The 25648-nt window shown below is 39.1% G+C and overlaps 1 protein-coding gene and 1 long non-coding RNA gene across 3 annotated transcripts in view; one reads left to right on the top strand and one right to left on the bottom strand.

Annotated features, from left to right (window-relative positions):
• Window positions 1-25648, bottom strand: part of trappc12 (trafficking protein particle complex subunit 12) — a 125259-nt gene that overhangs the window by 69567 nt on the left and 30044 nt on the right. For both annotated transcript variants that reach the window (XM_073056823.1, XM_073056824.1), the window contains exons 3-5: window positions 23407-23523; window positions 14969-15082; window positions 14146-14284 (exon numbers count right to left, since the gene is read on the bottom strand). In XM_073056823.1, the coding sequence (XP_072912924.1) occupies window positions 14146-14284; window positions 14969-15082; window positions 23407-23523 (370 nt within the window). The remainder of the gene's footprint in view (window positions 1-14145; window positions 14285-14968; window positions 15083-23406; window positions 23524-25648) is intronic.
• LOC140733459 (uncharacterized) lies at window positions 360-21805 on the top strand. The gene is made up of 3 exons (XR_012100289.1): window positions 360-562; window positions 18257-18358; window positions 21366-21805. It is a non-coding gene; the product is annotated as an uncharacterized lncRNA (long non-coding RNA).

Here is a 25648-nt window from a genome sequence, read left to right as displayed (position 1 = left end):
ATTTCTTAAACACAACAGTTTCTGCAGGTGCTGTAAATCCAGACCAACACACACAAAATGCTGAAGGAACTCAGCAAGTCAGGCAGTATCAATGGAAATAAACAATTAATCTTTCAGGACTGCAAAGGAAGAGGAAGATGCCAGAATAAAATGGTTGGGAGAGGGGAACGAGGCTAGCTGGAACGTGATAGGTGAAACCAGGTGGGTAGGAAAGGTCAAGGTCTGGAGAAGGAGGAATCTGATAGGAGAGGAGAGTGGGAGGAAGAGAAGGAGGAAGGGAGCCAGGGGAAAGTAGTTGGTAGGTGAGAAGACGTAAAAAGTCAGAGAAGGGAATAGAGCAAGGTTGGGGGTGGGGGGGATTTGTTTACAGGAAGGAGAAATCGATATTCAGGTTTTGCCTAAAGTGATGTAAGCTCCCAGTTCCAGACCTCATCTCTAACTGATTAACCTGTTGCTGGCCGCAACCACAATCCAAGAAATTAAAAAAAAAAATTTTTAAATGGAGCGACCTACACACTACAGCTACTCGTTAATGACAACTAATATAAAGACAAAGAAACAGGTAATTTAGCAGAAGTACCTTCTTATATAAGGCCAACATTTAATGCCCACACTGCTATGCATTGGGCTGAGCATTTTCAGGAAACAGTTAAGAGTCAACGCCATTTGAATTGGTATGATAAAGAGATCAAACGCAGGTTAGGATAGCAGATTTTCTTCCCTAAATACTTTAATGCCTCAATGAATCAGGCGAGCTTTTACAATAATTGAACTAAACTAGCTCTTTATTCCCAGCTAATTAAATCACTGGGTTTAAATTCCTGCTGCTGAATCATTGGTACAGATATTGCTGAAATAGTAACTTTACTAAGATGTTGCCTTGTTCATGTAAATCCTTAGAGACCTTTGGACTGACCAGAAGTGTTAGATGCAAATGTGCAAGGCTTAATCAGTAAATTTGGAAATGAAATTAGGAGGTGTTGTTGATTGTTAAGATTGGGAAGAATCATAGACTACAAGGGGATTTTGATCAGTTAGGTAAGTAGGCTGAGGAGTGGTAAATGGATTTCAACACAGGAAGTCTGAGGTGATGCATTTTGGAAATTCAAAACAGAATAAGACTTGTACTATGCGTGGTCAGGGTCAAAGGAATGTAATGATCCAGAGAACTCTCAGAGTACATGTGCATTGTTTGTTGAAAGTGGCAACAAAGCTAGACTAGGTATGAAAAAGGTACTTAGCCTTCATCAGTCATAGGGCATGTTGCAGTTGTACAATTCATATCTTGAGGCTACACTTGGAGCATTGTGTACAGAGTACAGAATACTAAAAAGATTCATGAGGATGTTACAAGAACTGGAGGGCCCGAGTTGTAGGGAGAGGCTGGTCAGGCAAGGTCTTTATTCTTTAGAACATAGAATGAGGTATGACCTTACCAAGTAGTTTAAAATTACGAGTCATAGATGAGCTAGATGGTAACAGTCTTTTTCCCAGGGTGGGGGAAAGTGATATCATGTTTAATATTTTGTCTGCTTAGTTTATATTACTTCATTAGCAATAATTCAAGCCTGAAAATGTTTTACTAATTGTGCCCTTCATTCTGAGACTTGCAAACTAAAATACTTTGTCCTCAGCATATATAGTACATGAGATAGAATGTCTGTTATGAACTTGCAACTAGCTGCTCTGTTGAAAACGAAATAGCATGTAACAAGGGTATCCCATAATAATGGCAACAGTTGTAATTGTCAACTAGAATACTGTGGATTATGATTAATTGGGACACATTGGGACCAGTACATTTTGGCCCAGTTAGCCAAAATTTCATGGAAATAGATAAAAAGGAATAAAAAAACAAACTTAATAAAATTTATGCATTTAAATGAACTACAGAATAAAATGGAACACTACAGTGTATGGAATGAACAAAATCAGTGCAGGCACCTAGTGCTGATAATGCAGTGTCTTCGTACAATGTTATCAATAATTGCTTCCTCCAAATCTTCATTTTCTTTGTAACATTCAAGATGACTGTCAATGCTTCCAAATACTTTGCAGCTCCTTTGTTGAAGTAATGAAATAGTTTCATTTTCACTCCAGGCCATTTCTGACATCTCCAAACCTTAATGCTTGACACCACAATGAGCAAAACAGTTCCAAATTGTCTACTGCTTTTTCATCTCCATGATCTCGATATTTATTGCTTATTGATTTATTATTTTTCTTTCTCTTTGTATTTGCTGTTTTTATTTTGCACTCTATCACAACCATATTCTTTCAGTTGTGTTGCAACCAGAAGAGGAGCAGAATTAGGCTCCACAATTCCATTTTTTCAAATTTAATCTCTCTCTCAAACCCACTCCCCATCCTTCTCCCCAAAACCTTTGACACCCTGACTGATCAAGAATCTTGCACACTCTGCTTTAGATACACACAATAACTTACCCTCCACAGCTGTTTGTGGCAATGAATTCTACAGATTCACTACCCTCTAGCTAAAGAAATTCCTCCTCATCTGTTCTAAATGGATGTCCCTCTATTCGGAGGCTGACTGAACCTGCAAACTAACCTTTAAGGAATCCGACTGAAGGACTCAAGTCCCTTTGCACCTCTAATTTTGGAATTTTTTCTCCATATAGAAAATAGTGCACCTTTATCCTTCTATCAAAGTGCATTATCATAAATTTCCCATTACTATATTCCATCTTCTACTTCCTTGCTCACTTTCCCTATCAAGATCTTTCTGTAGATCCCCTACAGAACACCACTAGTCACCGGGAGCCAACTAGAAAAGGCCCCCTTTATTTCCACTCCTTGTCTCCTACCAGTCTGCTGATCTATCCTTGCCAGTATCTTTCCTATAATACTATGGGCTCTTATCTCATTAAGAAGCCACATGTCCAACATCTTTTCAAAGGCATTCTTCAAATCCAAGAATACAACATCCACTGATTCTCCTTTGTCTATCCTGCCTGTTGTTTCCTCCAAGAATTCCAACAGATTTGTCAGGCAAGATTTCCGCTTAAGGAAACCATGCTGATTTTGGCCTACTTTATCATGCACCTCCAAGTATGTCAAAACGCATCCTTAATAAAGAACTGCACGTCTTCCCAACCACTGAAGTCAGACAGACTGACTTTTTCCTTTTTTCTGCCTCCCTCCTTGCTCAAAGAGTGGAGTAACATTTGCAAGATTCCAGTCCTCCAGAACCATTCCAGAATCAACTGATTCTTAAAAGAACATCATTATTGCCTCCACAATCTTCTCAGTTACCTCCTTCAGAACCCTGAGGTGTAATCCATCTGGTCCAAATGTCCTATCTATCTTCAGACCTTTCAGTTTCCAAGCACCTTCTCCTTAGTAAAAGCAACTACTGCCCACTGACACACTCAAATTTCTGGTATACTGCTAGTGTCTTCCAGAGTAAAAACTGTTGCAAAATACTTAAATTTGTCCATCATTTCTTTGTCCCCCATTACTACCCACGTAGCATCATTTCCGGCATTCTGATATTCACTCTCACATCTCTTTTACTTTTTATAAAACTTTTGGTATCCTCTTTTATATTATTGGCCAGCTTACTTTCATATTTCATCTTTTTTTTCCTTTTGAATTTAAAAAAAAATTGCTTTCTGGTGGTTTTAAAAGCTTCTCAATGCCCTAATGTCCCAGTAATTTTGGCTTTATTAAATGACCTTTTTATTTTTTGTCTTTATGCTGTCTTTGACTCCTATTTCTTGCCACAGTTGCATCATCCTCCCTCTGGAATACTTCTTCATCTTTGGGATGAATTTACCCTCAATCTTCCAAATTGCTGTTCTGCTGTTGTCCCTGCTACTGTCCCCTTCAAATCAACTTTGGTTCGCTCCTCTCTTGTGCCTCTGTAATTCCCTTTCCTCCATTGTAATACCGATGCATTTGGCTTTAGCCTCTCCCTCTCAGACTGCAGGGTGAATTCTATCATACTATAATCACTGCCTCCTATGTATTCCTTTACCTTAAGCTCCCTAATCAAATCTGGTTATTACACAACACCCAAACCAGAAATGCCTTTCCCCCAAGTGGACTCAACCACATAAAAAGCCATCTCATAGGCATTCGACAAATTCCTTCTATTGGGATACAGCGCCAACCTGATTTTACCAACCTATTTGCATATTGAAATCACCATGACTACTGTAAAACTGCCCTTTTTACATGTTTTTTTAAAAAAAATCTGATTTCATTTTTAACCAACAGAGCCAGCCCACCCCCTTGGCCTACCTGCCTGTCATTTTGATACAAAATGAATCCTTGGATGTTAAGCTCCCAACAATGAGCTTCTTTCAGCCATGACTCAGTGATGCTCAAAACATCATACCTGCCAATCTCTAAGATCATCTACCTTATTCTGTTTACTGCATGCATTTAAATAAGGCCTTAAGACCATAAGACATAGGAGCAGAATTAAGCCATTTAGCTCATTGAGTCTGCTCTGCCATTCCATCATGGCTGATCTCAGATCCCATTCAAACGCATACACCTGCCATCTCACCATATCCTTTGAGGCCCTGATTGATCAGGAAACTATCAACTTCCACCTTTAATACAAGGCCATAAGACATGGCAGCAGAATTAAGCTATTTATTATTATCTGAACAGTAGCAGATTAGGAAAAGGGGAGATGCAACGAGACCTGGGTGTCATTGTACACCAGTCATTGAAGGTGGGCATGCAGGTACAGCAGGCGGTGAAAAAGGCAAATGGTATGTTGGGATTCATAGCAAAAGGATTTGAGTACAGGAGCAGGGAGGTTCTACTGCAGTTGTACAAGGCCTTGGTGAGACCGCACCTGGAATATTGTGTTAAGTTTTGGTCCCCTAATCTGAGGAAAGACATTCTTGCCATAGAGGGAGTACAGAGAAGGTTCACCAGATTGATTCCTGGGATGGCAGGACTTTCATATGAAGAAAGATTGGATCAACTAGGCTTATACTCACTGGAATTTAGAAGATTGAGGAGGGATCTTATTGAAACATATAAAATTCTAAAGGGATTGGACAAGCTAGATGCAGGAAGATTGTTTCTGATGTTGGGGAGGTACAGAAAGAGGGGTCACAGTTTAAGGATAAAGGGGAAGCCTTTTAGGACCGAGATGAGGAAAAACTTCTTCACACAGAGAGTAGTGAATCTGTGGAATTCTCTGCCACAGGAAACAGTTGAGGCCGGTTCATTGGCTATATTTAAGAGGAAGTTAGATATGGCCCTTGTGGCTAAAGGGATCAGCAGGTATGGAGAGAAAGCAGGCACAGGGTTCTGAGTTGGATGATCAGCCATGATCATACTGAATGGCAGTGCAGGCTCGAAGGGCTGAATGGCCTATTCCTGCACCTATTTTCTATGTTTCTATTTGGCCCATCGAGTCTGCTCCGCCATTCAATCATGTTGGATCCTTTTTTCCCCTCCTCAGCCCCACTCCCCTGGACTTGGCTCGACTGCAGTCTGTGGCAGAGGATTCCATAGATTCACCACTCTGGCTAAGAGAAAATCCTCCTTACCTCTGTTCCAAAAGGTTGCCGCTCAATTTTGAGGCTGTGCCCTTTAGTTCTGGGTACCCCCACCAGAGGAAAAATCCTCTCCACATCTACCTTATCTAGTCCTTTCAACATTTGGTAGGTTTCAATGAGATCACCCTGTATTCTTCTAAATTCTAGTGAGTACAGACACAAAGCTGCCAAACTCTGCTCATGTTAACTGCTTAATTCCTGGAATCATCCTTTTGAACCTCCTCTGGACTATCTCCAATGACAACACATCCTTTCTGACATAGGGGGCACAAAACAGTTGACAATTGTCCAAGTGCGGCCTGACTAGTGTCTTAGAAAGCCTCCGCATTATCTCCTTGCTGTTATGTTCTATTCCCCTTGAAATAAATGCCAACATTGCATTTGCCTTCTTTACCACAGACTCAACCTGTAAATTAATCATCTGGGAGTCTTACACGAAGACTCCTAAGTCTCTCTGCAGCTCTGATGTTTGAACCTTCTCAATTAGATAATTGTCATAGAAACAAAGAACATAGAAAACCTACTGCACAATACAGGCCCTTCAGCCCATGATGCTGTACCAAACATGTCCTTACGTTAGATATTACCTAGGATTACCCATAGCCCTCTATTTTTCCAAGCTCCATGTACCTTTCCAGAAGTCTCTTAAAACACCTTATCGTATCCACCTCCACCACCATTGTCAACAGCCCATTCCACACACTCACCACTCTCTGCATAAAAAACTTACCCCTGACATCTCCTCTGTTCCTAGTCCCCAGCACCCTAAACCTGTTTCCTCTTCTGACAACCATTTCAGCCCTGGGAAAAAAAGCCTCTGACTATTCACACGATCAATGCCCCTCATCATCCTTTACCTCTCTATCAACTGATATCAACTTCTCATCCTCCGTTGCTCCAAGGAGAAAAGATCAAGTTCACTCAACCTATTCTCATAGGGCATGCTCCCCAATCCAGGCAACATCCTTGTAAATCTCTTCTGCAACCTTTCTATATTTTCCACATCCTTCCTGAAGTGAGGAGACCAGAACTGAGCACAGTACTCCAAGTGGGGGTCTGACCAGGGTCCTATAGCTGCAACATTATCTCTTGGCTCTTAAACTCAATCCAATGATTGTTGAAGGCCAATGCATCGTATGCCTTCTTAACCACAGAGTCAACCTTTGCAGCAGCTTTGAATGTCCTATGGACTCGGACCCTAAGTTCCTTCTGATCCTCCACACTGCCAAGAGTCTTACCATTAATACTATATTCTACCATCATACTTGATCTACCAAAATGAACCACCTCACACTTAACTGAGTTGAACTCCATCTGCCACTTCTCAGCCCAGTTTTGCATCCTATCAATGTCCAACTGTAACCTCTGACAGCGCTCCACACTATCCACTACACCCCCAAACTTTGTGTCATCAGCAAATTTACTAACTCATCCCTCCACTTCCTCATCCAGGTCACTTATAAAATTCACGAAGAGAAGGGGTCCTAGAACAGATCCCTGAGGCACACCACTGGTGGCCGACCACCATGCAGAATATGACCCGTCTACAACCACTCTTTGCCTTCCGTAGGCAAGCCAGTTCTGGATCCACAAAGCAATATTCCCTTGGATCCCATGCCTCCTTACTTTCTCAATAAGCCTAGCATGGGGTACCTTATCAAATGCCTTGCAGAAATTCATAGTCACTACATCTACTGCTCTACCTTCATCAATATGTTTAGTCACATCCTCAAAAATTTCAGTCAGACTCGTAAGGCACGACCTGCCTTTGACAAAGCCATGCTGACTATTTCTGATCATATTATGCCTCTTCAAATGTTCACAAATCATGCCTCTCAGGATCTTTTCCATCAACTTACTGACAACTGAAGTAAGACTGACTGGTCTATAACTTCCTGGACTATCTCTACTCCCTTTCTTGAATAAGGGAACAACAGTGAATACTGAAGCTAAGAATTCATTAAGTACCTCTGCTATCTCCTCCGGTTCCATACACAATTTCCCACTGTCACACTTGATTGGTCCTATTCTTTCATGTCTTTTCCTCTTGCTCTTCACATACTTGTAGAATGCCTTGGGATTTTCCTTAATCCTGCTTGCCATGGCCTTCTCATGGCCCTTTCCAGCTCTCCTAATTTCATTTTAAGCTCCTTCCTGCTAGCCTTATAATCTTCTAGATCTCTATCATTACCTAGTTCTTTGAACCTTTCATAAGCTTTTCTTTTCTTCTTGACTAGATTTTCAACAGCCTTTGTAACCATGGTTCCTGTACCCTACCATCCTTTCCGTCTTATTGGAACGTATCTATGCAGAACGCCATGCAAATATGCCCTGAACATTTGCCACATTTCTGCCGTACATTTCCCTGAGAACATCTGTTCCCAATTTAAGCTTCCAAGTTCCTGTCTGATAGCTTCATATTTCCTCTTACTCTAATTAATTGCTTTCCTAATTTGTCTGTTCCTGTCTCTCTCCAATGTTATGGTAAAGCAGATAGAATTTTTATTACTATCTCCAAAATGCTCTCCCATTGAGAGACCTGACACCTGACCAGGTTCATTTAGCAATACCAGATCAAGTACAGCCTCTCCTCTTGTACGCTTATCTACATATTGTGTCAGGAAACCTAACAAACTCCACCGCATCTAAACCCCTTGCTCCAGGGAGATGCCAATCAATATTTGGGAAATTAAAATCTCCCACTACGACAACTCTGTTGTTATTATTACACCTTTCCAGAATCTGTCTCCCTAACTGCTCCTCGCTGTCCCTGTTACTATTGGGTGGTCTATAGAAAACACCCAGTAGAGTTATTGACCCCTTCCTGTTCCTAACTTCCACCCACAGAGACTCAGTAAACAACCCCTCCATGACTTCCACCTTCTTTGCAGCCGTGGTACTATCTTTGATCATCAGTGCCACGCCCACCTCTTTTACCTCCCTCCCTGTCCTTTCTAAAACATCTAAAGCCTGGTACTCTAAGTAACCATTCTTGCCCTTGAGCCACCCAAGTCTCTGTAATGGCCACATCATAGTTCCAAGTACTGATCCACACTCCAAACTCATCCACTTTGTTCATGATGCTCCTTGCATTAAAATAGACATATCTCAAACCATCAGTCTGAGTGCATCCCTTCTCTATCACCTGCCCATCCTCCCTCTCACACTGCCTACAAACTTTCTCTAATTGTGAGCCAACCACCCCTTCCTCCGTCTCTTCAGTTCGGTTCCCACTCCCAGCAATTCTAGTTTAAATACCAGCAGCACAATGCACTATCATTCCTTTTAGCAAAATGCATTATCATACATTTCCCAACACTGTATTCCAACTGCCACTCTTTTGCCCATTCTTCCAATTTGTCTAAGTCCTGCTGCAATCACGTTGCTTCCTCAGCACCACCTACCCATCGACCTATCTTTGTATCAAAGGCAAACTTTGCCATAAAGCCATCGATTCCACTATCTAAATCACTAACAATGTGAAAAGTAGTGGTCCCTGAGGAACAACACTAGTCACTGGCAGCCAACCAGAAAAGGCCCTCTTTATTCCCACTCGCTGCCTCCTGCCTGTCAGCCATTCTGCTATCCACGTATCTTTCCTGTAATGCCATGATATTTTATCTTGTTCAGTAGCCTCATGTGGAGTCTTATCAAATGCTTTCTGAAAATCCAAGTAAAGGACATCCACTTCCTCACCTTTGTCCACTCTGCTTGTTACTTCCTCGAAGAACTCTAACAGATTTGCCAGGCAAGATTTCCCTTTACAGAAATCATGCTGACTTTGACTCCAACACTTGCCCAACCACTGATGTTAGGCTAACTGGCCTCAATCCAGTATTCAGTTATACCCTTTGTAACACTTCAACTCATCCCACCGAATGCAATGAGTTCTAATTAGTGCTTTGTACAGCTGTACATGATGTCCCAACAATTGTACTCTTACACCTCAGCCAATGAAAACATGCATAACAAATGTCTTCTTTACCACCCCATCCACCTGTGCTACTACTTTCAACATGCTGTGGACTTGAGTCACAAGGTCCCACTGTATATCAATACTCCTGAAGTTCTTGACATTTACTTTCCAAAGTGCATGGATAAAAATTTCATCTGCTACCCCTCTGCCCAAATTTCCAGCTGATTCGTCTGTAATCTTCCTCACTATCTGGAATTCCACCGCTTTTACCTGATATTATTAATTAGAGTGGCTGGGTATATTTTAATGCAAGTCATTTACATACATTACAAACAGCAGAATTTAATCTTCTGGGCCTGCCTACCATTTGAGACCTTGTCAAAAGCCTTACAGTAGTTTATGTAAATCATATCAAACATCTGGTGGAAGAGTATTATTTTACTTTCACCCCTAAATCAATACCAAGTCTAAAAGCTCAACTGTTTCACGTGAAAGCTTCTTGTGGATAGAATCAATTCAAATCATTGGTGAGATCAACACAAGGACAATCAGACAGTCTATGACTGTACTTCATAACTTCCCTGTGTAAATTGGGTTAATCATGAACACAGTCACCAGATCATTTGAATTGAAGTGAATTGGTAGAGAATATTTTCTGGTAACACTACAACTGGAATAAAGATAGCTTACTATTTTTGTCATAGTAAACTACGTAAGCATTTTCTGCTTTTCACAACTATTCATACAACTTTCTGCATAAGATGCAAGGTAAAAAAGTAATTTATGAATTTGTTTAGCTGTAAATTTACAGTGCATTTGGTAGAATTCCAATAATCCAGCATCTGGTTGTTTGGAAATCCTGAAAGTTTGGTATCTGGCTCATTCTTTTGTTTGGAACATGGACAGGGTTTTCAGTCAGGTCTAGGGTTTAGCTGGCGAGCTGGGACTTCAGCTGCAGATGAGGTGCACAGCGGCAGCGACCAGTAACGTAGGTAGGTTTGCAGCTGTAGCCAAGGTGCAGAGTGCTTGCACACTTCCTGCACCCTTTCATTTCAGTCAGTTCACTGGAGAATTTATTGTACTAATGTGTAAAAGTGAAATAGGAGCATGTAGGAGTATCATTAGGAATAGACTCTAACAGTCCAGCACCATAAGTTCCAAGTGTGCTGGATTATGAGTTTTCTTGCATATCTTCATATTTAAGGCCTTTGCAATTCCTCTGGAGGTAAATTTTGCCTAATAAAAAGAAATGGAACTCCAAAAAGGACTCCTGAGAATTATTTTGAAAAAAAATTACCATCGCTAATTAGACAAAAGAAGGTGAAAACCTTGCCTAGTAGGATCAAGGAAAATTTTGAAAGCCTACTTGAATGTATTTCATTTAAGTAACAGTAGAAAAAGACTTATACCTGTGCAGTTCAAAACATTCAGGGATACTATAAATTCATTAAGTACAAAATTCATAATTCCTTCATCAAGAACACATTGTAGCACCAAAGTGTACACTGGCAAATGGTTCATCATTGAGCTGAAGCAGTCACACCTCAGGAATGTTGTAATAATTGTGGGAGAATAAAAAATACTGTATAATCGGAATGGATATTAAATTTTTCCTTTTGATTTTTAAAAAATATTTAATTATTTTCTTGATACTTGCACTGTTGCCAAGGCCAACATTCATAGTCCATTCCATGTTGCCCTACCAAAAGTGAAAATAAGCCACTGTTGCAGTCCATGGAGTGAAAATACAGTTATGCAGGGAGCTTCAGGATTTTAATCCAGTAGTGGACAGCAACAGATGTCATAGACTGGAAGATGTATCACTTGAAGGAACTGAGAATATTACCCGAATAAAATTTTAACCGTTTTGACAATAATTACACCACAAACATTCTCACTGGCAGCAAAGCACTTCAAAATATTTTCAGTCATAAATGACATCATACAAATGTAAGTTTTTAAATTCCTTTTTAAATGAACATCACTTAATGTACAGCTTCAAAAGCTTGCAGCTTTGAAATTGACCTGCTTGGGAGGCAGTGTGATGGGACAAATTGATCATACAGAATTCGTAAAGAGCCATTAAACAGTCACAGCTCATTATTCTTAGCAGATGCTGAAGAGTGCTGATTAAGCTTCTCTGCTCACTTAGTATTCTTACTCCACAGTAATATTTTTTCCAAAGCTTATTGCTTTTCATAGCGAAGCAGCACCATGTGGCAAATTCTGATGGACAAATTAAATAATTCAAGATGGCCACATAATAGTACTTAAAAGATGCAGTAAACAAAGCCTAGTGTATTCAGCAGCCATTGATTTTCTTGGTTGCCTGATAAAAACAAGCACCCTGTGGTTTGTGAAATATGGCAAGGGGAATTGATTGTTGACACAATACACTTAAAAAGAATCCAAAAGCAATTCTCAAGATTATTTTAAAATTAAAAAACTACTTGCTTCCTTAACTCAAATCAAGTTTTCTTGAAGTTACACACAGTGCAGACTTTTAAAAATCCTTATATCTGTTTAATCTACTTTTTCCCCACTGTGGTTTAATGATTTTTCTGAGTTTTCATATGTGGAGCTTTTGTATATCTGGACTCAAATTCTCCAGTATTTAAAAGAATGAAAGTTGGCCTTAAAAAATCACCTTAAAATGTTTGAAAGGGTTGAAGATTAGTTCACTGGCCCAGATTATAATTAGACATTCCAGTTTCAGAATAAGTGGCTACCCATTTAAGATTAGAATTTTTTTCAGAGGCAAAGTGAATCATTAGAATGGTTGCTGAGGCTTTACAAGGCATTGATCAGACCACATTTGGTGTATTGTGAACATCTTTAGCCCCTTATCTAAGAAAGCATGTGCTGGAATTGGAGATAAACAGATGAGGTTCACAAGATTTATCTCGGAAGTGAAAGGGAGCATTTGACGGCTTTGGGTCAGTACTCACTGGAGTTTAGAAGAATGGGGGGAGGGGGTGGCTCTTATGGAAACCTACCAGACACTGAAGACAGAGTAGACATGGAGAGGATGTTTCAAATAATGACAGAGTCTAGGTCCAGAGGGTACAGACTTAGAGGAGAAAGATGTCCCTTTAGAGCGGAGAAGGGGAAAAATTTCTTTAGCCAGAGGGTGGTGAATCTGTGGAGGCCAAGTCATTGCGTACATTTAAAGTGGCAGTTGACAGGATTTTGATTAGTAATGGTGTCAAGGGTTATGGGAGAAGGTAGGTGAATGGGGTTGAAAGTGAAAATAAATCAGCCATGATCAAATGGTGAGCAAACTCAATGGCCTAATTTTGCTCCAATGTCTTATGGTATTACATAAAATAATTAAGACTTCTAAAATAATTAGATTATAACTTCTCTGTAACAAGGCATAATCTAAAACTCATATTGAGTGTGAATAGAGAATGGGCAAAAATATTCCTACCAGCACAAAGATCAGCTAATTTCCATGGTATTATCCTAATCAAAAGTTTGTAGGTTCAAGTTCCATTTGGACACTTGAGCAGAAAGATATAGGTTGATACTGTAGTTTTTGTCCTGCTGTTATAAGAACATTGAATGGTTTGCTACCACAATACAATGGACTCTTAACCTCACAATCTACCTCTCATTATGATCTTGTACCTTACTATTTACTTACATTGCCCTTTCTGTATAGCTATTGCACTCTATTCTACACACTGTTATTGCTTTATCTCATTTTACCTCAATGCACTAATGATTTGATCTATATGAACAGTATACGAGTTTTCCACTTTACCTCAATACATATAACAATAATATACCAATTCTATTTCCTATGGATGAATCAATACAATGCAATAGCTTGTCTTTTTGAGAAGATAGCAAGTTGAGGCACAATTTGCATTTAACCACTTCTGGCTTCCTTCCCATCTCAGACCTCCTATTTTGTTCTATTCTCCCTCTTGGGTTTTCCCTTCCACTGTTTTTAGTTTAAAATTTAGCACACTTTTAACTTCTACTCATTGTCTACCATAATTGGCCTAAGGGATAAATTCTGTTCCTCTCATCACAGATGCTGTCCAAGATGCTGAATATTTTTACAATGTTTCAGATTATCAGTCAGTGCCTATAATATTTTTATTTTATATTCAAGCATAAATTTAGCCAAGGAAACTATGTTTTGTATTATCGGTTCACGATAATAACAAAAGCCTATTCTGCCTTCCTTACAGATTAAATTTCCCTTCCACAATTCATTCAATTTTTACCAAACCTGTTTCACTGTGTTCCAGATCAATAAATGCGAGTTGCCAAGCAAGCATAAATGCAAGTTGCCATACTTTCTATGTCTACCAACTCTCCAGTTAATGAAAAGTTTCCCACTTATTGTGTCAAAATTGTCCCTTTAATATTCTCTGATATGATAACAGTCCTAGCTTTTCCTTCATCTTTGGCAATAGCTCCAACAAAATCTTCATGCACCCTTTCTAGAATTCCTAAACTTTGGTGTTTTTAATTATCTAAAAGATATGACAGAGGTTACAGCTCCTGAAGAATTTAAATTTTGAATATATATGAAAGAGAAGTTGATTTAAAAAACTTAATACAATGAAAATAAAAAATATTAAAGCTGGATATACTGATCTTTTCTCTCCATTAAAATGACATTATTTCATACAGTATACATTAACTGAATATAACAAAAAAAATAACCTCTGCGTCCAGGGTATACATGTGGATAGTATTCATAGTACAAATCTGGCTGATCAAGGTTCCCGAATGACTCAAATTCCATCTCAGCATTTTGGAATAAACTCAGCTTCATCAACAAGGCTAGTCGCACAAACCATAGCTGCAAGAATGAATACAATATTGTTATTTTGTCTGCACCATATTAAATTACATCTGTAAACTGTAATTGTTTAAACACTGACATTTTGAATCTAAACTGGCTCTGTTCTACATACAATTATATATAATAGCAGATCCACAATTGAGATGCAGAGGAGTATATTTTTCATTCCAGATTACAATAAATTACTTACAAAAATCAGGAACCAGTAACTTCGTTCATAGTGAAACTAAGTCAGTATATCCCGAGTTTTGAAAACTTAATTTAGCATCCAAATCTTAAATAAACATCTTAGCTATTTCTAAAATTGTGCATTGATGTACCTTTACATTTGCATCATTATAACAATACTGATTGCGAGTTTTATGTAGATCACAACATAACAAAGTCAGACTCAAGTGATGCTGATAATGAACAAAATGAGCTTCAAAATATAAATTTGAATCATATGCTGTACTTGAAATATGTATAAATTGCACTTTTACCCCAAATGCTATTTAAAACAAATACTTTTAAAATAATTTAATTGCTATAGTAATTACCACATAAGCTGTTTTTATATACAGCTATTTTCTTGAGAGGTACGTATTATTTTAAAAAAAAGAAACCAATGTTGTCTGATTCACAAGATAGGCATCATCACGAGAGGATGAGAAAACAAAATTAATTGGCACAATTATCTACCTGTACAGAATCTGTTGTGTGGTTTGTTGGTTGACCACTTTTGCCATAGCCTTGACCGTGTGCAGTGAGTAATCTTCCACAGAGATCAACAGCAGCTCTCCAATTCTTAGTATTCTGTTGGGAAAAGAAAATAAAATTGTGAATCCACCAACTACTTTTAGTAGAACAGTGGTGAATGTCACTTTGAAAAAGGGACTAAAATTAGTAAACAGGTATAATAGGATTTAATTCAGGGTAACATGGACTTATGGTCTTGGACTATGTTTCTGTGTGTGTCTGTGTTTTTCTGATATCTTATATGTGCTTGCTATCTGTGTGTGACTATTGGTACTGTGCTTTGCACCTGGGCCCAGAGGAATGCAGTATTGTTAGGCTGCATTCATGGGTAGTCATGTAAGGTTGAATGACAATTAAACTTTAACAATTAGTAATGATTTTTGAAGGCTCACTAAATTCTGGAATAGTTATGGAGGACTGGAAAATTGCAAATGACACTCAACTCTTAAAGAAAGGAAATTATAGGCCAGTTAGCCTGACTTCAGTGGTTGGGAAAATTTTGGAGATGATTATTAAAGATAAGGTTTTGGGGTACTTGGAGGTGCATGATAAAGTAGGCCAAAGTCAGGATGGCTTCCTTAAGGGGAAATCTTGCCTGATAAATCTATTGGACTTCTGAGGAAATAACAGACAGGATAGACAAAGGAGAGTTATTGGATGTTGTATAATTGGACTTTCAGAAGGCCTTTGACAAGGTGCTGCACATGAAGCTGCTTAACACGATAAGAACCCATGGTATTGCAGGAAAGATACTAGCATGGATATAAGATTGATGGACTGGCAGGAGGCAAACAATGGAGATAAAGGTGGCCTTTTCTGGTTGGCTGCCAATGACTAGTGGTGTTCTGAAGTGGTTGGTATTGGGACTGTTCCTTTCATTATATGTCAACTATTTGGATGATGGCTTTGCAGCCTAGTTTGTGGATGATATGAAGATAGGTGGAGAAGCAGGTAGTCTCGAGGAAGCAGAGTCTTCAGAAGGACTTAAGACAGATTGGGACAATGGGCAATGAAATAGCAGACGGAATAGAGTGTCAGGAAATGTATGGCCATGCACTTTGGTAGAAAGAATAAAGGTGTAGATTATTTTCTAAATGGGGAGAAAATTCAAATTCAAAAATGTAAGTTTGACATCAGTGGTTGGTAAATTAATGGAAAGTATTCTTAGAGATGGTATATATAATTATCTGGATAGACAGGGTCTGATTAGGAACAGTCAACATGGATTTGTGCATGCAAGGTCATGATTGACAAATCTTATTGAATTTTTTGAAGAGGTTACTAGGAAAGTTGACGAGGGTAAAGCAGTGGATGTTGTCTATAAGGACTTCAGTAAGGCCTTTGACAAGGTTCCGCAAGGAAGGTTAGTTAGGAAGGTTCAATCGTTAGGTATTAATATTGAAGTAGTAAAATGGATTCAACAGTGGCTGGAAGGGAGATGCCAGAGAGTAGTGGTGGATAACTGTTTGTTAGGTTGGAGGCTGGTGACTAGTGGTGTGCCTCAGGGATTTGTAATGGGTCCAATGTTTGTCATATATATTAATGATCTGGATGATAGGGTGGTCAATTGGATTAGTAAGTATGCAGATGATACTAAGATAGGTGGTGTTGTGGATAATGAAGTAGGTTTTCAAAGCTTGCAGAGAGATTTAGGCCAGTTAGAAGAGTGGGCTGAAAGATGGCAGTTGGAGTTTAATGCCGATAAGTGTGAGGTGCTACATTTTGGTAGGACTAATCAAAATAGGACATACATGGTAAATGGTAGGGCATTGAGGAATACAGTAGAACAGAGTGATCTAGGAATAATGGTGCATAGTTCGCTGAAGCTGGGATCTCATGTGGATAGGGTGGCGAAGAAAACTTTTGGTATGCTGGCCTTTATAAATCAGAGCACTGAGTACAGGAGTTGGGATGTAATGTTAAAATTGTACAAGGCATTGGTGAGGCCAAATTTGGAGTATTATGTACAGTTCTGGCCACCAAATTAGAGGAAAGATGTCAACAAAATAGAGAGAGTACAGAGGAGATTTAATCGAATGTTACCTGGGTTTCAGCACCTAAGTTACAAGGAAAGATTGAACAAGTTAGGTCTTTATTCTTTGGAGCGTAGAATGTTGAGGGGGGACTTGATAGAGGGATTTAAAATTATGAGGGGGATAGATAGAGTTGACGTGGATAGGCTTTTTCCATTGAGAGTAGGGGAGATTCAAACAAGAGGATATGAGTTGAGAGTTAAGGGGCAAAAGTTTAGGGGTAACACGAGGGGGAACTTCTTTACTTAGAGAGTGGTAGCTGTGTGCAACGAGATTCCAGTAGAAGTGGTAGAGGCAGGTTCGGTATTGTCATTTAAAGTAAAATTGGATAGGGACAGGAAAGGAATGGAGGGTTATGGGCTGAGTGCAGGTCGGTGAGACTAGATGAGAGTAAGCATTCGGCACGGACCAGAAAGGCTGAGATGGCCTGTTTGTGTGTTGTAATTGTTATATGGTTATATATAAATATCGAAGCTGCAAAGGGGCTTGTGAGTCCTTGTACTGGACTCCCTAACGATTAACTGCAGGCTGAGTCAGTGGTAAGGAGTGCAAATACAATGTTAGCATTCATTTCGAGAAGATTAGAATATAAGAGCAAGGATGTAATGCTGATAATTTATAAGGCATTGGCCAGACCGCACTTGGAGTATTGTGAGCAGCTTTGGGCCACATATCTAAGAAATGACGTGCTGGCGTTGAGAGGGTCCAGCAGGCTCACGAGAATCATTCTGGGAATGAAAGGGTTAACGTATGAGGAATATTTGATGCTGCTGGGCCTGTACTCACTGGATTTTAGAAGTAAAGGGAGGATTTCATGAAATCTATTGACTACTGAAAGGCCTAGATAGATTTGATGTGGCGAGGACATTTCATAAATTGGGAGAGTCTAGGACAAGACACCAGAGCAACAGAATAGAGCGATGTCCATTCAGAACAGAGATAAGGAGGGATTTCTTTAGCCAGAAGGTGGTAAATCTGTGGAATTCACAGGAGAATGGTGTTGAGAGGGATAATAAATCAGCCATGTATCATTTGGATAACTTCAGTGTTTCAGGAACTTCCTTCCATCCTTCGTATAGATATCTCAGCAATTGTTTGTCTGATGCATTTACCTCATTTCCCCTTTCTGGACAAACTTGTAATGAAAGGCTGATGCACTCTAATATCTCTGGGTGACGTTCTTGTGTTTATTTTTTAGTCACATTTCAAAAGCCGGTCTGTCCAGTCCAGGTGTGATACAAGGAAATCTTTTATTGCAACTTCTTCAGCTCTTCCAAGAACACATTGGTAACATGGACAGGTGAAGCACATTCAGACTTTAGCAGCTTTACTCTAAAATCCCAATATAATCCTTTTGCTTTCAAAACCTAACCCGTTTTATTCTTTTTAAATACTTATTTACCTGTGGGAGTACTTGTAGTTATTAGTAATTGTATTTATTAGCATTTCTGTGCCAGAAGATTCCTTTATTTTCTAACCACTTATCTAATTAGTTTACAAATATCTTCTTCATCTGCCTACAAAATATACAACATACTTGACCTTTATCCATATTTTCTCACTCTATACAGAAATCTTATTTCCAATAGCCTTTTAACATAATATCCTAATTCAACTAAAATATGCTTCTTTGTTACAATTGATTTGTAATTTTAATTGCATCCTAGAATTAGCAATTTTATTTTTTTGAAACTCTATTTAAATTCAATGATTCAATGATAGAATATCTGCAGCAAAAACAAAACCCTACAGCAAATCACCAATCATCACCTTATATAACGTGAAGGCATTTTTATATATTAACAATTTTGTGTATTAAACAATAATGTGTACATTGAACCAGTAGAAAGGTAAGCTATCACTATCTCAGCTGCCCAAGTGGATAGTAAGTGGCTGTTTGGCATTGGCATCATTCCTGACTCTGAAATTATGTGCTACCGGTAAGCAGTCTTTGTCTTACACTAGTTTATCACATACATGTGACTGACACAGCCATTCAGCATATTAGATTTTCATCTTGGCAAACTCATCAATTAATTTCTCCGCTGCTTTGTGATCAGCAGATGCTTTATCACACAAATCATTAAAAATTTAATGTCGTACCTTTTCTTAATTTTCTGCAACCTTCAATATTTAGTTGGTCGTGAGAGAACTCTGATTGTCTCATGATCAGAATACCTGTTCACTCTGATGATACACAAATGAGATCTTTATATTTCACTTTATGCTGTGATTTTCTACCTTTTATTAACTTATACTCATTACATATGTGAGGTCACTTCTCAGAACTGTGGTGCGCAGAGCCATGTTCTCCAAAGTGCTGTCTGTTGGTCTTCAGGTTGCTCTTGAACAGATTTCCTCCAGGTTTATCTATTGACTGCAATGTCTTTTCAGTTCCAAGGTGTGGTGTTTAATTGCTTCAGGCTGATTTTAATGTTATCTTTGAAGCATTTTCTTTCCTTACCAAGAGCTTTACTTCCTTCAACTGGGAGTAAAGGATTTGTTTTGGAAGATGTGAATTAGGCAACTGGATGACATGACATTCCATTGCAATTGGTGTTCCTTTATCATGATAGAGATGCTTTTCACGTTGGCCTCCTCCAGTATACTGCTGTTAGTGCTTCTGACCATTGAGCTGGTCCTCAAAATTTTTCCCAAGATCTTTGGTGATATTTTCCAGGGCTTTCAGGTGCCTACTGTATGTGGTCCATGATCCAGCTCCATACAGTAATGTAGGAAGGACAACTGTTCTATGGACCAAAAGTTTTATTTGGACCTGAAAGTCGCAGTCTTCAAAGACACTTTTCCTTAATCCTTCAGAGGCTCCACTAGCACTGCTCAGATGGTGATTGATCTCTGAGTCAATGTCTTCTTTTGATGAGAAAATGCTGCCAAGATAGCAAAAGTGATCTACATTTCCAACGGCAAAATCATCAATTTTTATGGAGGGATGGATAAATGGCTGGATATGCGTTGGCTGCTATAGGACCTATGGCCCTTTTTATATTCAAAACAAGACCCTGCCTTGGCAAAGGCATTAGGATACATTGGAAGTCTTCAGAGTGTGCTAAGATGGCATTGTCATCCTCGTACTGAAGCTTCATGATATTGAACAGCAAGTCTGCAAACCATTGATTATGGTGGATAGGCCATTAATCATTAGAAGCAGATTTTATTTCTTCTATCAAAGTTCAACTTTTTGGAGACCTCTACTAAACCTTCTTCCAATCCTCCTTAAAAATCAGCTTCTTTAACTATAAACATCACTTGAGTAAATTTTTTGCACCGTCTCCAAAATTCAACTGATTTAATTTAATTACCAATCAGGCACTGTTGATAAAGGTTAAGTCACTGAGGGGAAACAGGTTGCACAGAGGAATGGTGAAGACAATCCATATTAGAACGAACAGTAGTTTGAGTAGAGTAAGGATTTGATGGAGGAAGATGTAGAGTAGCCCTTGGAAGATTTGAAATACATTGAAGGATACTGTGAAAGAGCAGCTGATAAATTATACTTGTGGTTTGGATATTCGGCTTAAGTAAGGTTAGGGAATGAAAATATAACATTATTAACTACATTTATTTAAGAACAGTTGATGACAATGACAGTCAGGTTATAGTTCATTCATCCTCAAACCTGCCATTTGAATGTTTGTGAATGCCTTTGACATTCATAGTGAGGACCTGTCAGAAATTTAAAAGTTAAAATAATTTAAAAGATGAAGAATAAGAAAAGATCACACCCCCCCCCCCAATCGCCATGCATATTTGTATTTGCTTTTCCTGATGAGGCACAACTAGGGCTGGAACAAAAGCAGAATCAGGACTGGACAATAATTATAAGAATTGTTAATGACATTCACATCCCCAAAATTATGAAAATTATAATTAACCATTATTACCAAGTTAACCACTTGGGTAACAAGATTATATCAAATGATGGCAGGGTGGCACCAGTGCCCAACAGCAATGTTTTGCAAACAGCTCACAAAACTACTAGATACTCTGAACTGCAATCACAGTAATTTCCCTTTTCAGATGTACTTTTGAACAAAATAAACGATCTGGCACTTTTGTGATCTGGGGGCACTGGCAAACTAGACCCCCAAGAGTGCAGGTACAGCAGCGGCTGCCATTGCTGAGGGTGTACATGGTGTCAAGGTCTGATAGTGAAAGACTACTCCGTGTGGATTAAAGTGCAAAGCAAGATTAATATTGTGGAAGATGAGCAGAAACAAACAGGTGTTCTGTGCCATCTTACTGCTTTTAACAGACCTCCCTCTCTTTTTGCAACTACTGTCCAGCAGGAGGTGCAGAAGACTTGGGTGCCACGTTGTCACGTTCAGGAGCAGTTGTTGCCCTGCTGCCATCGAGCTCCTGGATGGACTTCACTCGCCTCAACGTTGAACGGACACTGCAGTTGCGGACTCACCTTTGAGCACACTGCAGTTCATGTTCCACGTGTTTTTGGTTACTTTTTGCATGATTTGTCCTCTTTCAAATATTGTGTGTTTTTTTTTACTGAATCCTTCAGTATTTCTTTGTTTTGTGAGTGCCTGCAAGATGATGAATCCCAAGGTTGTATACGTATATATGATATACATAAAATGACTGCCAATTGTGCAAAGTTTTAGGTACAAAAATATAGCTAGAGCTACACAATACTGCAGTCATTTTATGTATTGCACCATACCACTGCCACACAAAAAAAATTACCGTAGATTCCGGATTATAAGCTGCTACTTTTTTCCCATGCTTTGAACACTGCGGCCTTTACTACGGTGCAGCTAATGCATGGTTTTTTTTCATGCCGCCAAAAACATTTTGCCTCGTAACAGTAGACCAATAAAATTGATGAGTAGTTCACAGAGGTCCAATGAAATTGTACGATAAATCAAGCGCACTTTCACAATTAAATTATTGTAAATCAGTCATTTGTACTCACCCTCATCAACATGGAAAACACTCGAAGAAAAGCCTTTATGGCAGTTATTTAGTTTATAATATTTTCACTTAGTAATTCATTTGTTAGTATTTTCTAGTTAAAGTTAGAAGTGTTTTAAGTATATTTGTTTTCTGTACTACATCCCGGGATGCTATGACGTCACATCCGGTTTCGCCGCATCTTGTGGGGAAAATACCGGTTTGCGATAAACGGAAAGGAGGGGGCGAGCGCATTAGACCCGCGCGATGATGCAGCTTTTAAGTTAAAGGCGATCAATAACTTTTCCTGGTAGGCTGCAGTATATATTTTTTTACCAGTCGTTAGGAGATATTGGAATGTTGTTCGTGCACTGTTCAGTAAAAAAGTATACGCAACGTAATTTGTGTGTTACCGATACGTATGTATATTTAAAAGTAGCCGTGTTACAGGCACGGTTCGAAAAAAAGCATTTGCAATATGTATTTGTTTATGTTACCATACGGATTTAATTAAAAGTTAAAAAATCCTCACGTGTAATATCTTTCTGTGTAAATATCTCATATTACAACGTGGGACACCTGTGGCTTAAAATCCGGTGCGGCTTGTACAAGTACAAAATTGATTTTCTTTCTAAAATTAGAGCCTGCGGCTTTTAATCAGGTGCGCTCTGTAGTACGGAATCTACGGTATTCAAGACGTGAGTGATGAGAGACCCAATACTGATATGGGGCTCTGCTGTGGACTGAGAGTGGGAAGGAAGCAGGGAGAGGGCAATCATGATTGGGGAAAGGAGAAGGGAGAGGGAAGCACCAGAGAGACATTTTGTAATGATCAATAAATCAATTGTTTGGAGTCAAATGAACTTGCCTGGTGTCTGTACCCGTGCTGGCCACTGGCACTCCTTCTCTGTCACCTGCCCACAACCCTCCCGAGGCATTCTACACTTGTTATTCCCAATATCCTTTTCTCCTGCCAAACACCACGTTGACAAATACAGTACTGTGTACAAGTCTTTGACACTCAAGTTATATACTGTTCATGTACCTCAAACTTTTTGCAGAGTACCATACTTTGATAATAAATTTGATCTTTGAGCTTTTAAATGAAAACATTTATTTATATTTCTCCTGCAACCAATTTCTCCCACTAATTTGAAATGGGTCCAATGAGAGCCAGAAGATCCACTGGAGCGCCCTCTGCCCAATCTGACGAGGCAATGTGGAAGTACTGTGCTGAGCAGAAGGTTGCACTACAATTTTCACTTGGGAATTTCCCAGTGACTCGTAGATTCACCTGTAGATTAGCTTACAGATCTTTCCCCTTTGGGATTCTTTCCCTTTTGCACAGCATTTCCAGAAGTGCCATCCATGGGAATGCCCTTATATTTGTTTGTTAAGACTATGTACAGAAAACCGTTTACTTACTATCAATTGCTTGAGTCCCACAAAGGACTGTTCTACAGCATTTGCAGTCAAAGCTTGCCTCTTCATTGCAGCCTCTTCTCCCAAAAACCGCAGCATTACTTCCTTGACAGCATCACCCTGAAAGAATCAAAACAGACCCAGTTCAGTTTGTTTAATGAGTCTTTTGTAGCAAGCTAAAAAGATTTTTGAAAACTCCCCCTCCAATTGCTCCTAGTGCTTTCAATTATGCAATGTAATATAACACAGATGAGTAAAGCCGCATGGAAATATTTTAGATAATCCCAATGCTATTGAAATAGTTATAGTTGAATACAAGTAAATATACACAAATGATCTTTACAAAACTATAGAAATTATGATCTTAGAGCTTCATTTATTTATCTTAAACTCACAGTACTTTTTACTGTTGGCATTTATAAGGCAAATAACCAATGTAACCATGTTATGGTGTACTAAATCCTCCTGACTGGTGGTATGATTGTATTCAGTTTTAAATGTAACACTGTGTTTAAGATTTTCATACATTTCCAAAAATGTCATACAGTTTATTATTTACATGTGAAATCCAAATCATATAAAAAGGACAGAATATATTATTTCAAAATCTTTGATGAATTAAATGTTTCAGTCCAAGCATTCCTTTTGTATAATCTGGGTGTTTACAAACTAGAAAACCAGGATGAACTGGGAAGTTCACCCTCTTCTTAAGTCTAGGTCAGCAGTATTCAAATCAGGTGAGCCTGACTTTTATAAAACGTCAAGAAATGACTTCTGTAAAGCTATTAAACATTCTAAGAGACAGTACCAGTCCAAAATCAAGTCTAGATCCAGCCATCAGCTGTGGCAAGGTTTACATATTCTAACAGATTACAAAATTGAAATCAGGCAGCATTGCTGACAACAATACATCTCTTCCCAATGAGCCTAACACATTTAAAACAGAAGGGAACAGGTATGTCACCACACACTCTGAGAGTGTCCAATACACCTGAATCTACAATCGCAGATGTAAGATCAGTCTTCTGGAGGGTAAGCCCAAAGAAGGTATCAGGGCTGGATGATGTCCTTAGATCTTGTGCAGATCAGCTGGCTGGGTATGACCTCTCCTGCTTTAGAAGACCACTATCATCCTGGTACACAAGAAAATCAAGATAATGTGCTTTAATAACCATTGTTCAGTGGCTCTAACATCTACCATCACAAAGTGATTTGGGAGGTTGACCAAGACACATTAATCAACTCTGGTTTTCCAGACAACCTCGACCCACTGCAACTGGCCTTCAGTCGAAACAAGTCTATGGTGGACACCATCTGCCTGGCCCTACAATTATCTCTGGAGTATCTGGACAGTAAATAACCTACATCAGGCCATTGTTTATTGACTCCTGTTCAGCCTCAAATACTATAATTTCAGACAAACTCATCACTAAACTCCGGACTGTGGGAGTTAGTGTCTTCCACTGCAAATAGATCCTTGGCTTTCTGATCAACAAACTTCAATTGTAAAGATAGGAAGCAACACCTCCATCATGATTGTTCTAAACACTGGTGCTTCACAAGGTTGCATTCTCATCCCCCTACTCTACTCTCTGTACACTTAGGGACTGTGTGACCAGATTGTGCTCCAACTCTATTTATAAGTTTGCAGATTATACTACTGTAGTAAGCTACACCTCAAATAATGATGAGTTGAGAGTACAGGAAGGGATAGTGAGCTCAATGACATGGTGTTATGACAACCTTTCCCACAATGTCAATGAAACAAGACCTGGTCATTGACTTCAGAACCAGGGGTTGTGCATATGCTCTTGTTTACATCAAAAGTGTTAAGGTTGAGAGCTTCAAGTTCCTAGATGAGAACATCAGCAGTAGTCTGTTCTGGTCCAACCACACTGACATCATGGTCAAGAAAGTACACCAATGCCTCTACTTCCTCAGGAAGCTTAAAAAAATTGGCCTGTCCCTCTTGACTTACACCAATTTTTAAATCACTGCATCATAGAAAGCATTCTGTCTTGATGCATAATGGCTTGGCATGGTATTTGCTCTGCATGTGACTGGAAGAAGTTGTAGAGAGTTGTGGACGCAGCTCAGCACATCAGAGGAACTAATCTCTCCTCCATGGATTCCATCTAAACTTCTCATTGTCTCAGTAAAGCAAAGACACCACTTAGCCCAAACTTTCTCTCTTCTGCCCTCTACCATAAAGCAGAAGTTACAAAAGCCTGAAAGCACATACACC

The sequence above is a fragment of the Hemitrygon akajei genome, chromosome 9 (genome assembly GCF_048418815.1).
Source record: "Hemitrygon akajei chromosome 9, sHemAka1.3, whole genome shotgun sequence".
NCBI lineage: Eukaryota > Metazoa > Chordata > Chondrichthyes > Myliobatiformes > Dasyatidae > Hemitrygon > Hemitrygon akajei.
The sequence above is the reverse complement of the archived record's forward strand: the minus strand, read 5'-3'. Positions and strand labels throughout refer to the sequence as shown.